We start from the raw sequence: 24516 nt of genomic DNA, 5'->3' as shown, positions 1-24516 counted from the left end.
ATGTAAAAGATCTTTAATAGGATCCCAGAGCTTGTATCTTTTTTAATACAAATTTTGTGTTCATACAAAGCCCACATTATTACTATTAATGTTTACCATATGTTAGCAATACTTATATCTTGTGTTTCTGTATCTTTTGGGCTGAGCTCAGAATCCTAACTTAAAATCTACTTTTTAAAAATATGTACCCAGTAATATTACTCATATTACTCTTAAGGTTTTGGTGATTTGATATGAGGTTTTCTTTAAACTTATGTTTCAACTTTGAATTACAGGGAAATCATACTTTTAACACTAATAACGGAGCAGTAAAATTACTCTAAAGTAGATGTGCCTATCCTATGAGGTGTTGACCTCTGGGAGACTTAATAGTTGTTACAAGGGCCTACAAAATCCATTTATAGACAAGTATTGTATAGAGACTGAATGAATAGCTCCCTGTTATGCACTATAAATTTCCAAATGGATAAAAATGTTATGATCAATAAAACACAACTTTTACTTTAAAATGTTACTAATTTAAAGTGAGTAAAGGCCTTGAAAGTTTTTGACTTTCATACTTGCAAAGGATGGAAACCTTTGTTATAAAAGATTGTGCTTGCTTTTGTAGACACTGTGTAAATTCGGTATTTGAATCCATGTAAATTCAAATACTTGAATGTAAGGCAGCTCTTAAGTAAATCTTTGTATGGCACATACAGAGAGGGTAAGTTTCTAACACTGCAAAATTAAAACCAAGCACAGCGCTTAAGTGAACTTAATATGCTAGAACCAAATTAATAAGCCAGAAATTAACTAACTCAGAACAGGAGAAAATCCTTGAGATTTCCACAAAAAGCAATCAATGTCCAATATCCTCCATATATTCCAAAGTTATCTCAGATGAGAAAAACTTATGATCCAAAAAATAACCAGAACCTAAGTCACTTACAAATTCCCCTGTTTGTGTCCAATTTTTAGATCAACAATTAAAAGTATAACCAGGGGGTAGAATAATCAAACATGCTGTGGTTATATACTGTGACTTATATTCCATGAAACCAATTGACCAAAAAACAATTCTCATCCAATTCTCAAATGTTTTTAAGCCTTCAAGTAAAATCGTATTCTAGTTTGAACTGAACACTAAACACTCCTCTCTCATGCAAGTCTTCTATTTCTAACCAAACACTGATAGAGCATAAAGGAGAAAAGATAAGATTTTTAAATGAACCTGTGTGACTGTTCAAATCCATGATATTCACCATAAACTACTATTTTAAGAAAGTAAATCTCCAATATTAACAAATTTTCTTGTGTTTTTTTTTACTCCTTTCTTGTAAAAGGATTTTGAAAAGTTATCTGTTAAATGCCACAGGACATCAAACTTGAGGGTTTTCGTTCTGATAAAATTAAAACATTGTGAGAAATATTTCTAATCTACGCAATCTAAAAAAGAGTGAATGCCGAAAAACTCTACAATAAACCAGCAAGTAACCTAAAAATAAGGAAGATACTGAAACTAGTATGGAGGGGGCGGATCTTATTACAGCATCTTCCCCCTCATTTCTAAGTTCCTGGAAGCTGTTTGGGAGGTTATATAAGCAGTGAAGTATGTATTTCTAGCAAGAATGCTTTAAGTAGGAGGTAGATGGGAGGTAAAAAATAACTTATCTAACAGCACAAAACTGACTGCAAAAAGGATTTTGCTTGCAAATGGCATAAAATCAGGTTCTTTCCTTACAGTAAGAAGCAAAGAACAAGAAACAGAGGAAGACTGTTAAAAATATTCTGATGAAATCAGCTCAATGTTCCTGAAGGCCACCCACCTTACTTACACATACCTTTGTGACAAAGAACAGTAGTATAATTTTACTTGAGTCCCCAGATGTGCTAGAAATCCCCTGAGGATAGGAGCTGTCTCTCCCTTTAATGACAAAAATCATGCCTTCCACACAGTAAGCATTTAATAAATCTTCCTAGTACTATTTTATATTTGTCATATTTTGATGCAAATAGACACAAAGATGGTCTTGCCTGAGGTTATAACTCTTTAAAAGGCAAGGCAAATTGTACACCTAAACTAATATAATACTGTATGTCATCTGTAATTAAAAATTTATACACACACACACACACACACACACACATCAATAAACAAGAAGAGGCAAGGCAAAAATATCCCATTTTGTGGGGTATCAGGTCTTCTGTTCTAGCCACAGCTATCTGCTGGCATTCCTAAATGCCTTTCATTCCCATTGAATAAGATGAATCACAAAACAACATTGTGCCTCTTCCCCTAAAGGAATCCTTTAATTTAACCAAAACCATTTTCAGAATTCTCTCTAACCAAAGACAGACTATAACTTCCACTCATGCTCTAGAGATCCTGCTTCTTTCATTTATAACCTCTCTTTATTACATGAGCCCATCAGTATGGAACCCACAGATTTCCGTTGTTATTTTTAACACAACACAAACTAAATCATAAGTTGGACCTGCTTTTTGGGCTTCCTTTTTTTGAGGAAAAGAAACATTAGGACTCTGATTTTTCTTCTAATTTCAGGATGTATATCAATACTTATTGTTAAGGATAAAAACATGGGTTTATATTCATTCCTGCCTAAGAGTTTGTATCTAAAAATTAAGTTAAAGTATAAAATAATTACCTTTAGTTTGTTTGCTTCTTTTTTATCCCCAGCAAAAAACGAATTCTCATCAAAATGCAAAGGAAATGACCTGCATTTTAAAACAGAGAATATTCATTTTTATATTTTAGAAAATATTAAAAGGTCTGCTAAAAAGATATTTTGCTGGTCAGTGATGAATCATATAATTAAAATAGAGTAGAAAATAGAGTAAAAGGAACACTCTGATGCCCCCAAGCAAATTCTTACCCTTAAATCTAAAAGCTAACTGCAAAATATAATTGAAGTTTGGCCCCAAATCCAACCTATTCAATTAAATGTGAAAATAATGCAGGTATCTAATTACTAAAAGAATAGCTCTTAAAATTAAAAATATATGCTTTTTAGTACCCAGGTTAAAACAAAAACATAAATCAATTATAAAGGCCTATGAGCAAAATTTGCTGTTAATTATTTTTTAAGTAGTTTTTCTTTCTCTATATTGCATATATAAGAATTTAATTTTGGATACCACTTGTCACTCTTCTATTAGTATATGTGTATCCTGGCCGGCATAGCTCAGCAGCTGAACATCAACCTATGAACCAGGAGGTCACGGTTTGATTCCCTGTCAGGGCACATGCCCAGGTTGCAGCCTAGATCCCTAGTGGGGAGCGTGCAGGAGGCCGCCGATCAATGATTCTCTCTCTTCATTGATCTTTCTCTCCTCCCTTTCTCTCTAAAATCAATAAAAATATATTTTAAAATATATACATATAAGTGTAAATATATCATTTACTTGATTTCATGAAGTATTTCCAGAAGTAACATTTTGTTATCTGCATCCTGAACTTTATTCCCAGTGAAGAGTTGAAAATCTGGGCGCTCAAAGAATGGTACCACTTTAGATAAAGCCTTTAATTCTATTAAGTAGAGAAAATACAAATTCTTAAGTCTTCTTGGACCTTCTCCCTCAGTCAAAATTCCATCAAACCGCTGCTGAAATTCTGTTACGTTGTGTCCCCATATCTGTTCTAACCAGGTATCTAAGAAGACAAAAGAATTAAATATTAAAAATTTAATTTTAAAATTAAGTAGGCTTAATTAGATAAAATTACATTAGGTTGTTTATAGCTATAGAAATTAATTTAATTTTATATATTAAAATATATAATAATATAACCATGAAAACTTTTCATAACTTAGCCTTTATTAGTTCTATATCAATATTTTATCTTCTAGAACACATGCATAAAAGGAAAATAAATTAAATGTTTTACTGAGAAACCAAGTTCAATAAAAATCAAGTTTCTGAATATAAATGTATTCATAAGACCAAAAGACACAATTAAAAATGACTATCCAGTATTACTAATGAGTTTGAAGCCTTCAGGTTACTAGAGTTTATTTCTAAAATGTAAAAATTACTTTAGTTCCAGAAGAAATATATTACTCATGAAAATCAATCATGGTCTCATTTTGAAGAGCATTCTTAAAGGCTAAAGAGCAACAGAAAATGCTTTTACCCATTAAACTTCAGGCCTGATGCTGGCACACAGATAAATGAGTTCTGATACAGTAATATCTAAAGAATAACAATCTGTGCTGTTTCAGTTCTCACAACAGAAGAGCATCTCCAGAGAGATGTGTAAAGTTTTGAGCAGCTTCTTAAAAGAAGGTAAAGAGCTAAGATAATGCTGAACTTTTCCTTATAGTAACTACAGTTCCTGTATTCCTGATTACTACCATTTAAGAATGAACTTTTCCTGCCTAATACTCAATAAGGTTAATAGTGTTCCATTCAGGTAAATACCAAGAAAATGTTAGGAATACCTGAAAAAAAGTGTGGTAAAGGGAATGAAAGTAAACATCACATACCTTGTAGAAGATACCGTGCGCTCAAGTGCACATTAATGCTTGCATGCAGGCCAGATATCAGTCTGTAGAAGGCTCTTTTTTCTACACAGAGACCTGAAAAAGGGAATTTGGAAATAGACATTTCATATGTGAAACTTGTAAGGTTATGAAATTAACTTCATGTGTCTTTTTAAAAATGAGGGGGAAAAAATCATTTAAATTTGTTGAAAAGTTTTCAATTACCTTCTAGCCAGCTGTAAAATGTGTTCTCTGAAATTAAAAGAAAAGTCACAAGATTACAAAAATGCCAAAAGGTAAGTTTTTCAAAAGTTTAAAAATATAGCAAATGTGTGCCAAACAGTGATTTAAAGATTGTTTGACAAAAGGTCCAAATTTTATTTGCAATTTCTCCAAAGGAAGGAGAGATGTCTTGGTATGGGGTCAGTTAAGTACCACTCTCCTGCTCAGTCTTTGGAAGCCTTTAGCATTAAGTAGCTCAGGCTAATAACTTTCTAGATAAAGTGTTTTACAGAAAGTCAAAGCAGAATTTAAATGTTAAGTCAATACATGGAAAAATACTTAGCCTTGATAACAGTTCATACTATGAAAACTAAGAACTCATTATAGGTTTTTTTAAATTTGAAAAGTAAATAAAAATTATAAAGTAGAATTGGAAGTGTATATAACTCAGAGTATTATATACCATCCAACATTTCAAAAGAGCAAATCAAAGTTACAGAAACTAAACATCACTTATATTCTGTGACCTAATAAGATCACCGTTAATATACTTAGACCTAGTAATTCTGCTTTTAGAATTATGTTCTAAAGAAATCATTCAATGCCCAGACAGCATGGCTCAGTAATTAAGCGTTGTCCTATGAACTAGGAGGTCAAGGTTCAATTCCCAGTCAGGGACATGCCCGGATCCACACTATGGGCCGTGCAGGAGGCAGCCGATCAATGATTCTCTCTCATCATTGATGTTTCTATCTCTCTCTCCTTCTCCCTTCCTCTCTGAAATCAATAAAAATATATTTTTTAAAAAAGAAATAACTCAAAATGGAGAGGGGCTATAATTTTTAGAAAGATGATTATGCTATATATATTAAAACCTGAAATAATTAAAATGAACAATGATGCCTAATTTAACAAGACAGAATACTATATAACTAGTTAACATGGTAGAATAATATAAAAGTATTAAAATGACAATAATGGTCCCCAGGCGGGGTATGTACCGGAGGCAATCGATTGATGTTTCCCTCTCCCTTCTTGTCTCTCTCTCTCTTAAAAATAAATTAAATTAAATTAAATTAAATTAAATTAAATTAAAATTTAAAAAAGCAATAAAAATATATTTTATTTAAAAATGTTTTAAATAAAATGACAAGAATGTGTAACATGAAAATATTTATCTAAAATAATATATTAAAGGACATAAATAATTATAACTATGTAAAGATTCTAAGTATGCATTTACTAGATATAGCAAACATTGTACTATATTGTTCTTTGACTACAATTGCTTATAATAGCCCTAACCGGTTTGGCTCAGTGGACAGAGCGTCAGCCTGTGGACTGAAGGGTCTCAGGTTCGATCCCGGTCAAGGGCATGTACCTTGGTTGCAAGCACATCCCCAGTAGGGAGTGTGTAGGAGGCAGTTGAATCGATGTTTCTCTCTCATCAATGTTTCTAACTCTCTATCCCTCTCCCTTCCTCTCTGTAAAAAATCAATAAAATATATATTTTTTTAAAAATAAAATAAAGTTGCTTATAGTAATATTAAAAATGAACCAAGCAAGCATAAAAGTAATGGAAGAAATGACAAAAAGAATAAATCAGACTACTTGAAAACTTAAAATGTCTATTGGAAAACTTCACAAATAAAAACAAAATACAAACAACAAAGTGTATAAAATGGATGGATGTTTCAAATTCAACAAAGGGATAATATCCTAAAAATATAAAAAGCTCATAAACTGAATAAAAATGCTAAAGTGCCCATTACAGATGGGCAAATAATATGAACAGAGAATTCACAATGAATTAATACAAATGGTAATAGACAAAAATTGCTCAGTCTCATAAGTAATAAAAAAATACAAATTAAAACTATAGAGATACCACTGTTAACAGTAAAGATAAAAATATAATATTTAATGCTGACAATGGAGGGGTAAAATCAGCTGGCACAGTGATTGGAAGGGGTATAAATTAGCACATCCTTTCCATGACAAAATGCAATCTCATCCTATGTATCAACAGCCTAAAAATGCCATAACCTTTGATCCAGTAAAGCCATTTCTAGAAATCTAGGCGGTTAGAGATAAATGTTTGCATACCCCCTAAAATTATATGGAAGCCCCCGTGAGGGTATTTGAAGGTGGGGCCTTTGGGAGGTAATTGGGTCAGTTGAGGTAATGAGGGTGGGATCCCCCTGATGGAATTAGAGTCTTTATAAGAAGAGGAAGAGACCCAAACTCTCTCTTTCTCTGCCATGTGAGAATACAGCAAGAAGGCTGGCTATCTGCAAGTCAGGAAGAGAGCCCTCCCAGACACCAAATCTGCTGGCACCTTCATAGGACTTCCCAGCCTCCAGAACTGTGAGAAAGTAAGTGTCTTTGGTTTAAGCCTCCCAGTCTATGGTCTTTTGTCAAAGGAGCCTGAGCTAAGACATAGGTTAAGGAAGCGAGTAGGCATGGGAATAATCTATATATATATATAAAGCAGTAATAAGCAAATTAGCCGAGCATCACAACCGGTTCAGGAATAGGCTGCATCACGACCGCTCAGAAGGAGCTGCGTGCACAGATGGGAGGGAGAGGACTTCGTGCCGCCCCCAGCCTCAGTGGACACACACCAGGGGTAGGGGGGCATGCTCCGAGAGGCCAAGGCATGGCTCGGAGCATGCCCCCGGTGGGTGGTGGCAGCGGCCGGAGCGACGCAACTCCAGTCCCAAATGCCTGGCAGTGGCAGGAGCAAAGCAGCCCAGGTCCTGGTGGGTGGCTATGGCCAGCCGGAGCGAAGCAGCCTGGGTCCTGAGTGCCGGAGGGAAGGAAGGCCTATTCTTGCATGAATCTTTGTGCATCAGGCCTCTAGTTATATATAAAACTATAATATATCTATTATTAAAATGGAAATAATAATACACAAAACTATAATATATCTATTATTAAAGTATACATATATAAACAATCATTATTATCAAAATGTTAACAGAGAAGCAGTATGAGATAGTAACTAAGAGCATGGATCCTGGAGCCAAACTGCCTGCTTGGAATCCAAAGTCTGCTACTTACAAGTCATATGATTTTAGCTGAGCTGCTAAATGGCTCTGGGACTCATTTTCCTTGTAATACCTCCTAGCACAGCCGACCTGGCTTAGTGGTTGAGCGTCGACTTAAGAACCAGGAGGTCACAATTTGATTCCCCATCAGAGCATATGCATATGCCCAGGTTGCGGGCCTGATCCCCCATTGGGGGCATGCAGGAGGCAGCCAATCAATGATTCTCTCTCATCACTGATGTTTCTATCTCCCTATCCCTTCCTCTCTGAAATAATAAATATATATATATATTAAATACCTCTAAGGTTGTTGAAAGGGTTAAATGAAATCATATTTATAAATTTCTTAGAAGAAAATTGCATGTCGACTTAGCCATTATCATTATCAGTGATTTTGGAGTTGTGGGATTACAAGTGCTGTGTTTTCTTATAAAAACCTTTAGTTTTTTTGTGTGTTTTTTTTTTTCAAATTTTGGACTGTGAATGGGGCAGGGAGGAGCAAGAGTGTAATACTGTTTGGGACCTAGCCTTCTGATGAAATTTTCAGTTCAGTTTTATAATCCTGATGTAGTTATTCTCAGCTTGACCTGACTGTAATCCAGTTAGATAATCACCTAATCTGACAGCTTTCAGAGGTAACTTTTTCAGATCTGACCAAAATGAATACATACAAATACAGTCATAAAAAAGATATTTTCTCTAAGCAGAGCCTCCACAGATTAACAATCTTTTCTCTGATGAGAAGCAGGTTGAGATATTCAAATAGTACTGGGAAAAAAAACCAACAAAATAGCCTTTCCTGGTGTAGGTGGAATACAGCATAGAACTAGGAACACCCAAGGCAGAATAAAGTTACTCAAAACTGAAAATTATAGGCTCAACACTAACAGTAACAAAATATGAGGCTCCTTGGAAAAATAATATCACTGCTAAAGAAATTTCTCTTCCAAACAGTAGAGTATGATTTAGAATTATTTTTTATTTTTGTTTTTTATTGATTTTAGAGAGAGGAAGGAAGAGGGAGAGATAGAAACATCAATGATGAGAGAGAATTATGGATCAGCTGCATCCTCAACGCCCCCTACTGGGAAATGAGCCTGCAACCCAGGCATGTGCCCTGACCAGGAATTGAACCATGACCTCCTAGCTCATGGGTCACATTGAGCCACGCTGGCTGGGCCTGATTCAGCATTACTTCTAATGTACAATAATAAAATAGCAATGTTGTAAGACATTAATATTACTTTTTTAGACATAATGCAAAAGCAATTCATAAAAATAATGTTCATAAACTTCTGAGGGAGAGGGAAGTGATACTTCACATTTAGCCATTTTGTCTAGCTGGACTAAAGCTAAGTACAGCTTAGTCTTTTCATACTGTTAAACACGTGGCCTTAATAACAAAAATCATTTTGATCTCGCTCATAAAGCAAAAGGATTCTGAAAAAGACAAAGTAAACCTACAATATGTCAAAAAGTTTAGCATTAGAATTAGAGAGTCGGCAATGATACCTACACCCAAGAGTCAGCATAAACCTTGGACGCCAGCAAATCAACACTGATCATGCCTGGAACCTTTCTGTATCAGTCCTAGCAGATCCTCGAGTTCAACGAGTAACAGGGTGTTTCCCTGTCTAGCTTCCATGTGCAGTGGAACACGTAGGAGTGAATTATCAGAGGCTGATGCCTGCTGCCCCTACTGCCTGATCCCAGACACAAGCAGTCATTTTCCCTTAACCTGTGCTTTCGCCTCCAGAATTTTAAATAAAGAAATAAAAATTAACCTCTTCTGAGTCTCAGAAGTGAGAAGAAGAAAAAATTTTCCAAATAAACATCTGAATCTATAAGAAAAGTCATATATGTAATGTATGATAAAGAGAGTCTACTTACCTTCACTTTTCCCTGAAAAACAAAACAAAGTGTTTGTTATTATAAACTCCTTCCAGATGCCCCTTTTAAAATACTATACTTCTATAAAAATAAGACTTTTAATAAGGGTTAGTTTTAGCCCATCAATCAGTTCATCTACATAAGCAGAATCCATGAGATGCTCCTGGCTGCAACTCTTATCGGTGATAGGAATTATGCCAGATTAGTGGCATCATCTCCAAGAGCCCCAATAAAGAGTAGTTGCAGCTCATATAAGATTTAATATGGGCTAACAGGAGAGGAAAACCTAATCTGTCACCTGAGAGTGCTCTTGAATACCTTAAGGACTTACGGTTATTTGGCTGGCAGAGGCTTTCTCCACATTTATTTATCCTAAAGCTATAATGTTGTTTCTGCTACAGATTTGAAACCTCCAGACTGACATTATAAAATTTTACTCTATTCAGGAATATTTTTAGAGACTATTTGTAAGACTCAAATTATGCACAATTCAGCAGTTGGTATGCAGCTGCTCATTTACTACGGAAAAATTATCTTCATTTGCCCACTTTCATTCAATGCTATCACTGTTTGATTATTAAGTAACATATGCTCATTGCAAATATGTGTTTTTTAAAAAGAGAACACAAACAAAATAAAAAATATCATCCAAAACTCTCTCTGCCCAAAGATAAATACCATTTACATCTTGGTAAATGTCCTTTTTTCGTGTATAGATATTTATCTATTATATTTTTACAAAAATGTATTATATCTACTTCTGTAATGTTTCCATACAGAATGTTTTTTCTCAATGTGTTATTGATCAGAATGTTTTTTCTCAATGTGTTATTGATCACTATTGATGCAAATGAATACAAATTTCATCAACATTTATAATGGCTATGTGAATATACCATAAATCATTTAACCACTCCCGAAATGATAAACATTTAAATTGTTCCTATGTATCTTTAAGATAAGTGAAGGTGGTTAATTAATTTATCAGATCATAATATGAATGCACACTGAAGATCACCTCTTGTCTAGGAATTTGCATTTCATCTGATATTAAATCAATACCTTCCACTGAGTTACCATATGTATCTCCGTAAACTCAAAAGCCTTGTTTAAAGATGTTCTTCCATTTCTAATCTAAGAAAGACTAATCTGCCAGCATTTAGGGGATGATGCAACCCATTGCTTTCAAGGAGGAAATGTATATTTATGGACTATATGAGATCAGTAGCTTTTCGAATAAATTTTAAAACAATAACCTCCCAAATTTGCTAAAAGTACATCAAAGATTTCATCGGTAAGCACATATTCAGAGAATAGGTATAGATATTATAACTGCTTATTATAGACTGGAGAAGGATTTGTGAATTTCAGTTTCGCATCCCTTCTGCACCTACACAGTGCGTAGCATATAGTACATGGTGGATAATCATTTGTTGAAGGAACAAGACCATTAAGTGAGGACACTTTTCATCCATCAATTATCTAACAAACTCTATGATGTGCTAGGCTCTAGATTAACAGATGAAACCAATAAATGTGTCCAAAGTACAGTGTAGATCAACAGATATGTAAATAGTAGTCAAATAATGCTAAACAGTGGAAAGGGCTAGAAGAGGAACAAGACATGGCATAAGATCACTTCCTAAGGAGAAGAGACCACTTCCAGTTTGGAGGACCAGCGAAAGCTTTGTGGAAAAGGAAGCATGTGGGCCAGACCTTAAGTGTAAGTAGAAAATGAAAAACGTTAATGAGTTACAAAGACCTGTGAATTTGAAATCAGACTCCCAATAATTTCAAGTGTTGGGAAAGATGTGAGGCAGAAGGTTTTGGACACTCATTTAACTAGAAAATGAGTAAAAATAGTAGAAAAACTGAGCACACATTATGTGAAAATGCATAGGATAAACATATAACTTAATCTGCATACTATGGTAGTCTAATACCAGGAACTTCATTACAAAAATACTCCTTCCTGAAGTGCATGTCAAACACCAATTTCTCTGCAAGAATAAGGTATAACTTCTATGGAAAAAAGGAATACTAGCATATCACCTCACGTGCTCTTGCCAACCCTTTTCAGGCCTTCCCCCTCCTCTAACCAAAGTTCATTGGCTGATGAATATAACAATGCAATTAAATAACTCACCTTGACTGGAAGCCAAAGGATTTAAAGGTCTTTTAATTGTCTGTGGCCTGGAATCAAAATAAAGTTATAAAATATAAATGTCATCTATAATGTTACTTAAGTAAAAATGAAAATTATCTCAGAAAGTTTCTTAGTGACTATATCCAAAACCAAACTGTTTTATTGAGCTTATAAAATATTTAGTTTTCTCTAATTGCTTTAAGGGAAGCAACTTAAGGGAAGGTGGTTGTTATTTGTTTTAATGATAATAGTTTCTGATCTTTTCCCATTATAACAGCCAGAATGTCATTTCTTAATTACCTCTTCAAACAAAGGAAGAAAAAAATACCACTCAAGCTCTTCTCCTGGAGTACACTAAAATGCTTTTAAATGTATTACATACACATATGTGCATATGCCACAAAGTACAATCCAAATTGAAAGACAAACAAAAAATGTAAATACCCAACACAAGCATTAAAATAAGAAAGAAAAAAAGTGTGGGTAGAATATCTTCCACTTAGGAAATCTTGGGCATCTCAGTCTTCCCTGTGGCCATCAAGTTGGTTATGATTTCAACAAAAGGTGTGTTTTTTTTATAAGGATAAAAAAGAGAGTTAATATGTCACTAAAGTGCTTTTAAATCTCAAAATGAATATTCATTGGTATCACTTTGTGAAGTGCAGGGATTGTTTTAACATCCATTATTTAAATTTTACAAATTTGTACAAGTTGGGACATTTTGAGAACAGAACATGTAGTTATATTTTAACATGCTCAATTTAGCATCTCATACTAAACAGTGGAAAGAGCTAGAAGAGGAACAAGACATGGCATAAAATATAACATACCATTTATATTTTAGAAATATTGTGGTAATAAGTTAGAAAAGAACTATAAAACTAATACAAAATCTAACAAGTGCTTCAGTTGGACTCTATTTTAGTTCACTTTAAAAAAAACAACAACAGCCTTTAAAGTAAGTCAGTAAACCAAACATAAACATTCTGAATAATAGTCAAGAGAATTGAAATGAAACATATGGCAAAAATAAGTAAATAACGAAAACTCTCCACTACCCAAACTGGAGAAATTCTTCAAGTCAAAAAAGGAACAGTCTGACATTGTATACGGGTATAAGTACACTTGCTGGTCTCTTATGTTCATATTTGACTTATAAAAAGTGAAATGCATTGTTGCCATATCTGGAAACTCCAAAGATTTTCCCAGAATTTCCCCTCATCTCTGAGATAGCATAACACACACACACACACACACACACACACACACACACACACTTCCAAAAACCAATAAGCACATTGTTTAGAGCTTAGAAGCTTAGAAGTGAGTAAACTTGAAGTATGTCTCAGTCACCCAGTGATCCAATTGACTGCTTCCACTATAGTGATTTAGAGTACAAAGTGGGTTCTTTGACGGTGGACAAACCACTTAAAATCAGCTTTCCAAATTTCTGTTTCTCCTTCTCTAAACTGTAAGGACTACAACACAGGGTGACTGGAAAGACTGAAGGAGAAGATCTATGTAACATGCTTATTAGCACAATGCCTACAGAATGAGTGTTCAAAAGTGTTAGTTATTATAATTATTCTGTGAAATTAATTTAACCTTGAAGTGGGTAAAATAACTATAGGTACAAAAAGAGGAGTAAAAGTCACCAAAAAGAGAATAAGGAGTTATATATTCTGATCTATTCTCTGCCACTAACCATATGATTTTAGAAAATGAAGTGAATCTCTCTCAGGCTCTAGGTCAGCTCATCTAGAAAATGAGGCTCTCTGACCCCACTCAAGGAACATTTTAAGTGCCTACAACACTCCCGTAAAAGTATAATACTATTCTAAGTCTTTTAAACAAGAAAGATATTTGTTGAAACATGTCTACATGTTTTCCCAGAGGAGACCTGGTTTCATGAATAAGTATGTTCCTATGTCCCAATACATCCTTTAACAAAGTAAATTTCATTTGTACTTAAATCATTATTATTTTGTTTGCTTACAAAGAGAAATCCCCACATCTTCTAAAAATTTATAAATGGAAATGACACATACTTAAAACAGTTTTCTTCATAGATGACATTCCATATCCTCCAAGCATCTGGTCCCTTGTAACCCGTGTAGCGCTCAGGATTAAGGAGCAAATCTACGTACTCAGCATCAGGAGACTGTATGTCTATAAAATAAAAGTTTCTATTGAAACTTTCTTCTTTACAGTTACCTTTAAAAAGCTAGCATAGAAGTATTCCATTGATTCTAAGGCATCACAGATGTGTCAATACCTCAGGGACTTAAAAAACAACTTTTCAGGAGAAAGATAAATACTTTATTTCTTAAAGTATTACAAAGAGTATTACACATGTTTCCTTCCCCCCCCCCCGCCCCCCGACATTCCCCTGGCTTCCCCACCCCCAGTGTCTTGTGTCCATTAGTCATTCTCATATGCACACATATAAGTCCTTCGGTTGATCTCCTACCCCCTCCCAACCCTCCCCAGGGTTCCCACTGTAGTTTGACATTCTGCTCAATGCTGCTCTGCCTCTGTGTCCATTTTTGTTCATCAGTCTATAATGGTCCTTATTATCCATAAATGAGTGAGTTCATGTGGTATTTTTCTCAGCTTCCCAGGGGCCGTCTCAGTCTCACAGGGGCCATCTCAGCCTCATAGGGGCCGTCCCAGCCTCATCGGGGCTGTCCCAGCCTCACATGGGCCGTCTAAACCTCACATGGGCCTGAGTTTCCTTTTTAAACGTTTTTATTGTGGTAAAATATATATAACATAAAATTTACTATTTTAAACATGGTTAAGTGTACAACTCAGTGGTATTACATACACAATGTTGTGCAACCACCATCACTGTTTCCGACCTTTTCTATGACCCCAAACAGAAACTCTATAACCATTAAGCAATAACTCCCCACCTCCCTTCCCTCCAGCCCTTGGTAAACTCTAATCTACTTTCTGTCTCTATGTGATGTTACCTAATCTAGATATTTCATACAAATGGAATCATACAATACTTGCCCTTTTCTGTCTGGATTATTTCATTTAGCATTATGTTCTGAACGTTAATTCACACTGTAGCATGTATCAGAACTTTATTTCTTTTTATGGAAAAACAGTATTTCATTGTATGTAGGTACTACACTTTCTTTATACTGTACATTCATCCATTCATGGAAACTTTTCCCACCTCTTGGTTATTGTGAATAATGCTGCTAAAAACATAGGTGTAAAAATATGTTTCCCTGTAGTCAGTCTTTTTAGGTGTTTGCTTAGGAGTTGAATTGTCAAGTCATATGGTAACTCTAGGTTTACTTTTTGAGAAAATGCCAAACCATCAGAAAATGAATTTATAAAAGTCATTTTTAAAGAATTATTTTTTTCTTGGGTGCAATCTTAAACAAAATGCATACTATAAAAAAGGTTTTACCATCAGCTTCACAGAAGTTGTCTGAGGAATCATCATGCTTGGTCCACTGAAGAACGGCCTTCTGCGTTTCCTCACTTCAAAAAAAGATAACAGTGTTATTCTTTCTTTAAAGTTAACATTTCACCTGGGGGGGGGGGGGGACAAAACACAAAATGCTGCTGCAAAAAAAAAAAAAAAAAATCAAACCTCAGAGACTCATCCACAGCTCCAAGTCGTTCAGCCTGTTCACATTCTTCAATGAGATTATTGCCTTCTTCAGAATACTGAAATGAAAAGGGGAATAAATAGAATCCAACTTTACTGCATTTTAAACGTTTAAAAAAGAATTTTTTAACACATTGGCTATGACTTCACTCTGTATGTAAACAAGAAAACATGGGATTGAAATAAGCAAAATCAGTTTAGAATCTGTAATAAATAAGTAAATAGAGGGGAAAGATACAAGTCTCTCATACTGAAGAATTCCAGACAACTTATATCCTCAAGGAGATGAAGCACTCCGTAAATGTGGGCTATGCATAGTGGTGACTTCCTTCCAAAGAATACAGTACGAAAAGGGTGAGAAAGAATAAATCTATGGTGGAGAAAGCTGACAAAACTACCTCAACCAGGTGATAAAGGTCAACTTTAATAGAAAGAAGTCATATTGACATGACGTGACGTGACGTGACAAGACGTTATGTGATGTACATGAGGAAAATGGCACTTTACTTCTGTGGTCTTCCTCCCAAAAACATAACCCCACTCTGAGCATGAGAAAAACATGAGACAAATCCCAACTGGGGGACATTCTACAAATGCCTGACTAGTACACCTTAAAAGTATCTTATCAAAAACAAGGCAAGGCTGAGAATGAGTCCCAGCAAAGAAGAACCTAAGAGATATGACCCCTAACTGTAACTTGCTATCTTGGATGTCATCCTGAAACACAAGAAGGACATTAGGGGGAAACCAAGGAAATCTGAATAAAACGTGGACTTTAGATAGTAATAATGTATCAATATCGGTTCACTAATTGTAATAAATGTATCATACAAATGTAAGATGTTAATCACAGAGGAAACTAAGTGTGGAGTACATGGAAACTCTGTACTATCTTCATAATTTTTTCTATAAATCTAAAAGTATTATGGCCCTGACCGGTTTGGATCAGTGGATAGAGAGTCAGCCTGCAGACTGAAGGGTCCCAAGTTCGGTTTCGGTCAAGGGCATGTACCTTGGTTGTGGGCACATCCCCAGTAGGGGGTATGCAGGAGGCAGCTAATCGATGCTTCTCTCTCATTGATGTTTCTAACTCTCTATCCCTCTCCCTTCCTCTCTGTAAAAAGTCAATAAAGTATATTTTAAAAAATAAAAATAATTAAAAGTATAATGAAATTAAAAATTTATTTAAAGAGAGAGAGAGACATAAGAGACACATCAACCAAATGCAATGTATGAAATATATTTGAATCCTGTTTCAAACAAGCTATTAAGATACTTATGAAACAACTAAAGAAATGCAAAGCCTAACTGTGGTTATAGTTTTTAAGTATATTTTAATCTTAGGGATGTATATAAAGTATTTGTAAACAAAATGATTTACCTGATACTGGTTTTAAGTACTTGGGAGAATAAGGTGGGATGTACAGATGAAACAAGATTAACCACACATTGGTAACTGCTGAAGCTCTATGATGGGTACATGTTGTGGGTTTGTTTCCTCTACTTTAATTTTTCTTTCATGCTTTGCATAACAAAGGGTTGAACAAAAGAACTGGAGTCATTGAGTACAAATAACTCTCATGGGGTTTCACTATGAAGGGGAGCAGAGAAGTGGGGTAGTAGCTGGTAGGGGAAATGAGTCTTTGTTAAGATATTGGACACATTAATCAATATATACATACCTTGTAGCTTGCAGATTTAATTCCATCAGGAACTTCATCCTGAAAAAGAAAAAAAAATGCTTTTACATGACATTTATCCTACTGATAAAGTATTTTAAATTTCCATGATTTATGAGAAAAATCATGAAACAAATTATTGAAGTTAACGTTTTTTAATTGAGAACAGTTAAGGCAGTTATAACATTATTTTCTGTTAGTAAATAAAAATTCAACAACAAATTATTCTATGGATTGCTGATATATATTTCAGCATGGAAATGTAAAAATAGTCACTTATTATTCAATGTGATGCTCAAATTGTCCACATTTGGCCACTAGGGGACGCACTTATGCCTACTTGATATTTGCACCTGTGTCTTTTGATATTACCCCAGTTGTTTTTGTTGTTGTTGTTTAATTTATCTTTATTGTTGAAAGTATTGCAGATGTCCCCTTTTATTCCCCATTGAACCCCTCCACCCCGCACTGGCCCCTCCCAGGCCTTCACCACACTATTGTGTGTGCCCATGGGCTATGCATAGATGCATCTAAATTCCCCCGTTAATCTCTCCCCACCCACCCCCTCTACCCCAGTAATTTTTAACAGCATTTTTTATTTCTGTTATGACAAGATACTCCAAGTTCATCTTGTATATTTCTTGTTCCAGTCTTGGAATTGCTTGTGGTGTTGTTGTTTTTTTGTTTGTTTGGTTGGTTGGTTGGTTGGTTGGTTTTGTTTTAAGAAGGCTTCGTTCTTTTCAGAGCAAAATAGAACCATTTTTTAGTCAAGCATTGGCCACTTGCCAACTACAGGGCCTATCTGCCTATCATCAAAGTGATGCTGTGAGTGCAGATAATGAGGTACAAGGGAGAACTCTGTAAATTGCAGGCCCGATGCTAAATATATCCCTGAATTAGAGTTTGCTCAAAGGGGAGGACCCACACAGAGACATGCACTTTATCATGTACCCTTCAGACTCTGAACTAGGTCAACATGTGTTCTTTTTCTATGCCCAGGTATTTAGATGGTTTCTAATTTTTTCATATAATAAACCATGCCAACTTTATAGGCCAATTTCAGCAGAATTGACATCTCTACAAAATTCAGTACTGCTTTACAATCATCTTTGAACATGTGTTTGATTATTTTAGTCAGTGAAATTCCTAGTGGAATTGCTAGGTCCCGGATATGTACCTTTTTAATGTGTTTGATACATTTGCCAAATTGATCTCGAAAAGACTTCACCGCTGGAGTGCTTATTTCTTAACACTGGCTGTTGTTACTCTTTTTCGCCTGGGCCACTCAGTAATGGAGGAGAAAGAACCATGTTTTGATTCACTGTAACGGAAGTAACCAGTGTTTCAGCTTACAGCGAGGGTCCAGCCTCTGTGGTGAGACCACCAGCCACATTCAAATATTCTCTGGAATCAGGAGTGTGAATCAAAGGGTATGCATTTTAAAGACCATGTTTGAGAAAGAGGGTTTCAACTTTTATTATTTTTCTATCTCCTACTGGGTCCCAGAGTGTAACCTGAACCAAGTCCAAATTGAACTGAAAAAGGAAACTGATGTTGATTCCCTGTTTAGCCCAAAAAGGTGTTAACAAAACAGCAGCAGACCATGTAAAGTGGTGAGTTAACTGTATTTAACCTTGTACATCAGGTTAAGAAAGAATTTTTAAGTGTTTTAGGTGCGGTAACTACATTGTGTTCATAATGTAATGTTCTTATTTTAAAGATGCAGACTGAAGTAGAATAGATGTCAAAATATCAGTCATGTGCAGTATAAATTGTAGCCATGAAAGCTGATTATTCAGCCTGGAGCAAGTGTATCAAAGTATTTGAAATGATCTCTAATCACTCTTTGGTTCTGACAGAATGGGCCCTATTTTAGGAACGGCTGGAACTGAGCCCAGCTTGTCCTAAGGGGAATATGAACGGCTCATTGCCTCACTGCCACTTCCAGTGGCGTTTCTCATGTCTCCCTCCTCTGCCCCGCCTTCCCCTCTGCTCCCACGGTGTGTACATGTTCAGTACATCTACTACTGGGCTATCACACTTGCATTGCAACTGTCACTCTGTGTTTGTCTCCCCTCCTAAACCATAGCTCCTCATGGTAAAAGCTCATCTTACATGTCCAGGTTGTGGCACGCAGTAGACCCTCAAAAAATATTCACTACTGAACCAAATTACATTCCATTGCTAAGCGATATTCCTTTACCAGTTTTTCCTCCATCTCCTTTCTCATCTTCCTCCCCACTCCTCACAACACTGCCAGTTACCTTTCCAAAATCTTGGGTCTAATCATGGCATTACAAACACACACACACACACACACACACATCCCCGATATGTGCATAATTATAACCTAACTGGAGGCCCGGTTCACAAAATTCTTGCACAGGTAGGGTCCCTAGGCCTGGCCAGCAATCAGGGCCAATCAGGGCCTTCCTTCCCCCAGCTGCCAGCTGCTGGCTGGGGCCTTCTTTCGCTCTGCTCTCCCTCCCCCCCCCGGTGGTCAGCGCACGTCATAGCGAGTGGTTGAACTCCTGGACAGTCGAACTCCCAAGGGGGCAATTTGCATATTAACCTTTTATTATACAGGATAATATCTTTAGGTGGATAAACATCATCTAATTATCTAAAAGCCGACTCTCCATTATGAAACCAGTTCAAGAAAAAAACAAACTAAAAAAAAAAAAAAAAAAAGAAAAAGAAAAAAACAAACTACTGGCATGAAAGGCACTCTGTCCCATTCTGCAAAAGGAGAAATAACTAGTTTCTGTCTCAGTTTCTCAGTACAAATTGCTAACTTCCACCTGATGCTTTCTTAGCATTTCTATGTGTTCAAGTCAAGTAATAGACATCTATCTTTTAGCATTTCTAAAATGCTAAAATTGGTTGTTATCTCTAGATTTTACAGTAAAATAGGTCCCATCCTCAGTCAGTCCATCTGGGAATCGATAAGCTATTACTTGATTCTAAGTATCTCTCAGGTTTCCTGCCCCCTCCTGTCTTTTTAAGGTGGCATCCCCTAGCTCAATCCTTCATTAACAATAATCAGAAATAATTGCTACTTTGAGATGAGATCAAATTTGTAATAATTGTAAAACTATTTGCTTGTTCTAAGGTTAATAATAGGCCATTTAGTAAGGAAATTCAGCATGAAAAATAATATCCCATTTAATGTACAAGTATAATGAAATGCCTTTATTAAGTATCTGCCATATTTTGCATTTTAATAAGTCATATAAATAAGTTATTGGTCAATTTGAATTTTCCCAACATTTTTTATATTACTAAATATAAATTCTAAACTTATGAAGTAAAATGAAACATTTAAATTAATAATATGACTTTAATGATAAACTCATGCTTTAATCATAGTAACACAAGGTGTTTCATAAGTTAATCCTTGAATTTTCAAAAGCTGTACCTATAAGGATTAATATAACTAAAAGCATGCTTCTCATTCATCTAGTGGTAAAATACTAGTAAATAATCTTATATTTACCTTAATTCCACATGCTAGATAGGTCAATATGGCAATATTTACAAAAATAAAAATTAACTGCTCAAAACTACACGAGTCCTAGCTGGTTTGATTCAATGGATAGAGTGTTGGCCTATGGACTGAAGGATCCTGGGTTTGATTCTGGTCAAGGGCACACACCTGGGTTGTGGCTCTATCCCCAGTAGGGGGCGAGCAGAAAGCAGCCGATCAATGATTCTCTCTCATCATTGATGTTTCTATCTCTCTCTCTCCCTCTCCCTTCCTCTCTGAAATCAATAAAAATATATTTTAAAGAAACTACACTAGCACTTCACACTCACTAAGATGGCTATTATCAAAAAAAAACAGGAAAAAGCATGTGTTAGGGAGGATGTGGAGAAACTAAAACCCCTGTGCATTGCTAGTGGGAATGTAAAATGGTACAACCATAGTGGAAGACAGCATGGTGTGCCTCAAAAATTAAACACAGATCCAGCAATTCTAAATGATCTAGCAATTCTACGTCTGGGTATATATACCCAAAAAAATTGAAAGTAGAGACTCAAGCAGACATTTGTACACCCATGTCCATAGCAGTATTATTCACACTAACTAAAAAGTAGAAACAATCCAAAAGTCAATCAACAAGTGAATAGATAAATAAAATGTCGTATACACACACTAGGGAATCCAATTCAGACTTAAAAAGGAATAAAATCTACCCTGGCTGGTGTGGCTAAGTGGTTACAGCATCGGCCTGCACACTGAAAGGTCATGAGTTCAATTCTCAGTCGGGGTACGCGTGGGAAGCAATCAGTCAATAGTCCATGTGTCCCTCTCACATTGATATTTCTTTCTCTCCCTCTCTCTCTCTCTTCCTCTCTCCCCCACTTCTCCCCCCGCCCTACCCCCTTAAAAAAAAAAGCAATGGAAAAAATATCCTCAGTGAGGATTAACAAAAAACAAACAAAAAAAGGAATAAAATACATGCTGCAATGTAGATAAACCTTGAAAAACATATGCTAAGTGAAATAAACCAGACACAAAAGGACAAATATTGTAATGATTCCCCTTATACGAGGGACCTAGAATAGTCAAATTCATAGAGAAAGAAAGTGGAATAGTGATTGCCAGAGGAGTGGGGAATGAGAAAGTATTGTTTAATGAGTATGGCATTTTAGTTTGGGAAGATGAAAAAGCTCTGGGGATGGGAGATGGTGATAGTTGCACAACAATGTAGTATTTAATGTCAATGAATTATACACTTAAAAATGATTAAAATAGTAAAATTATGTTTATGTATATTTTACCATGATGAAAAAGTAAAAATATAAACTTTTATTCTTTTTTTTAATATATTTTATTGATTTTTTTACAGAGAGGAAGGGAGAGGGAGAGGGATAGTAAGTTAGAAACATCGATGAAAGAGAAACATCGATTCAGCTGCCTCTTGCACGCCCCCTACTGGGGATGTGCCCACAACCCAGGTACATGCCCTTGACTGGAATCGAACCTGGGACCCTTGAGTCTGCAAGCCGACGCTTTATCCGCTGAACCAAACCAGCTAGGGCTAAACTTTTATTCTTTTTAAAAATATATTTTTATTGATTTCAGAGAAAGGAAGGGAGAGAGAGATAGAAACATCAATGATGAGAGAGAATCATTGATTGGCTGTCTCCTACACACCCCACACTGGGAATGGAGCCCACAACCCAGGCATGTACCCTGACCGGGAATCGAACCCTGACCTATTGGTTCATTGGTCGACACTCAACTGAAGAGCCACACCAGCTGGGCAAAAAGGTATACTTTAAAGGAAAAAAAAAAAACTTCATTGAAAAGCATGAAATTCTCTGCTTTCAGAGTAGAATACTTCAAATTGTAATGCTCTGAGAAATCCTTCATAAACCAGGTATTTTCTCCAACTCCTCCCACCCAAGGAAATGCAAGGAAAATAATACACCCACAAAAAAGGGAGAAGGATTTGGTTTATACATTGATTAACTTCATTTTATTATACTATAAACATAACTTTGTTCAGGGAAGATATAAGAAGAAAAACTATTAAGCCAAAAAAACTACAGATGCTCCTTGATTTATAACGGGTTATACCCCGATAAACCCATTATAAGTCATAAGTTGAAAACACAGTAAATCCAATGAATTTAATACACCTAATCTCATAGCTGGGCTTGGCCTACCTTAAATGTGCTCAGAACACTTACATTAGCCTATGGTTGGGCAAAAGCATCTCACCGCCACTGCCCAGCATCTCGAGAGACTGTCATGCCAAATGAAGTAGCCCAGCAAAAGATAAAAATTCTCATTACAGTTTCCACTAAATGCAGCTTTCACACCACCCTAAAGTCAGAAAGCCATAAATTAAACCATCGATTGAGTTGGGGACCATTTGTATTAATCTCACTAATAAGTAAGAGGATTAGATTAACCACAAAATTTTAATTCTATTATTATAAAGGCAGTATAATTCAAAGTGTTTTATATTTGTAAGTGTAGGTTTTTAATATGTAAATATTACACATTATATTTAGCCTAAGGATTAAAATATCATTTTAGTTATATTTGCCCCTTTCAAAAAGCTGTAATTATTTGAAAAAAAGATAACAGTTCTTAAATATTTACACGGTTCTTACAGATTGACAAGGCTTGACGGCACAGTCTCTTCTTCCACACTGGCTGATATCTTTCCAGAAAGGGCAGGGCCTCTTCAGGTTTACCTTGTAAAATAACAATAGAAAACATTTAAAAACAATCTCTAAAAACAGAAAAAGTTTGGAATTAACACATGTTGAATTGTGGTGCTATAACCTGATCGTGTTATTGGCTACAATTATTCTATTGCTTTCACTTATCAGGTGTCAAGTTCCAATGTTGACATAAAGGTGTAGCTGCTAATAAGTAAATTGGTAGACTTAGAAATTCACAGACTGTGCCTAAACAAACACTGAGCAGATGGCATCTAGGAGCCAAAGTAGCTCAGATCACCACTACTCAACTCACATTCTTTTAAAGCAAGTAACAGTTAACATGGCAGAATCATTAGACAACTGTGAACTTAAACTATAACTATATAATCCAATGATCAGGTTTTCTAAACTCTTTCAGTAGATATCTCAAGGTAAAGTATGATGAGTGACTTGTTAATATAATACAGGTCAAAATAAAGCTATGCTTCTCAAAAATACTTCATTTACTTACATTAAGTAATTGGAATAAATCTGATGTTCTAGAAAATTATGAACTCACAATTTTGATTACAATACACATACTAGTTTCTTTTCTGACTTCAGTTTAACCTACTAGTTTCTAACTCGTGTAAAACTCAGTTATTAAAATTAAAAGTATACAATGGGTAGTCTCAGAACCACAAGTCTCAGTCTTGTGAACTGAATTTTCCTAATATGTCCTCAATCAATTTCAAGCACTAGCTACAATTTTGAAGCCCAGCAATGCCTAAGAAAATGTAATTATCCATTTAAACTTTAAGTATTCTTATGCAAAATTAAAATACCTTGTAATATCTAAAGTAGTCACTTTCAAGAAGTTTTTGTAGTCTTGGGAAAAGCCTGTAGTTATTAAATTTATCAATGGTTTCAACATCACAGGTACAATCATCCAAGTAACCACTGACCTGTTACAAAGAAAATGAAATATTAAATCAAAATGTCTTAGATGCAACAGAGTTCTTTTTCCTCACCTCGTTATGATGAAAGTCTTCTACTCAACCACCTTTATCTTCCCTCCCCATAATTTTCTGAGATCGGATAGAACAATAATCGAGTAATGCTACTGCTCTTACTATGGATCTAGAGCAGTGATGGCGAACCTATGACACGCGTGTCAGAGGTGACACGCGAATTCATTGTTTTGGTTGATTTTTCTTTGTTAAATGGCATTTAAATATATAAAATAAATATCAAA

At 35.4% G+C, this 24516-nt stretch overlaps 1 protein-coding gene across 1 annotated transcript in view; it reads right to left on the bottom strand.

The window, feature by feature from the left end:
• Positions 1 to 24516, bottom strand: part of ERO1A (endoplasmic reticulum oxidoreductase 1 alpha) — a 43340-nt gene that overhangs the window by 6460 nt on the left and 12364 nt on the right. Inside the window, exons 2-12 of the mRNA XM_081113236.1 lie at positions 24107 to 24226; positions 23229 to 23312; positions 17103 to 17141; positions 15403 to 15479; positions 15217 to 15290; positions 13838 to 13958; positions 11790 to 11836; positions 4707 to 4733; positions 4485 to 4577; positions 3406 to 3652; positions 2649 to 2718 (exon numbers count right to left, since the gene is read on the bottom strand). Coding sequence (XP_080969362.1) covers positions 2649 to 2718; positions 3406 to 3652; positions 4485 to 4577; positions 4707 to 4733; positions 11790 to 11836; positions 13838 to 13958; positions 15217 to 15290; positions 15403 to 15479; positions 17103 to 17141; positions 23229 to 23312; positions 24107 to 24226 — 999 coding nt within the window. The remainder of the gene's footprint in view (positions 1 to 2648; positions 2719 to 3405; positions 3653 to 4484; positions 4578 to 4706; positions 4734 to 11789; positions 11837 to 13837; positions 13959 to 15216; positions 15291 to 15402; positions 15480 to 17102; positions 17142 to 23228; positions 23313 to 24106; positions 24227 to 24516) is intronic.

The sequence above is a fragment of the Myotis nattereri genome (genome assembly GCF_964212035.1).
Source record: "Myotis nattereri genome assembly, chromosome: 1".
NCBI lineage: Eukaryota > Metazoa > Chordata > Mammalia > Chiroptera > Vespertilionidae > Myotis > Myotis nattereri.
The sequence above is the reverse complement of the archived record's forward strand: the minus strand, read 5'-3'. Positions and strand labels throughout refer to the sequence as shown.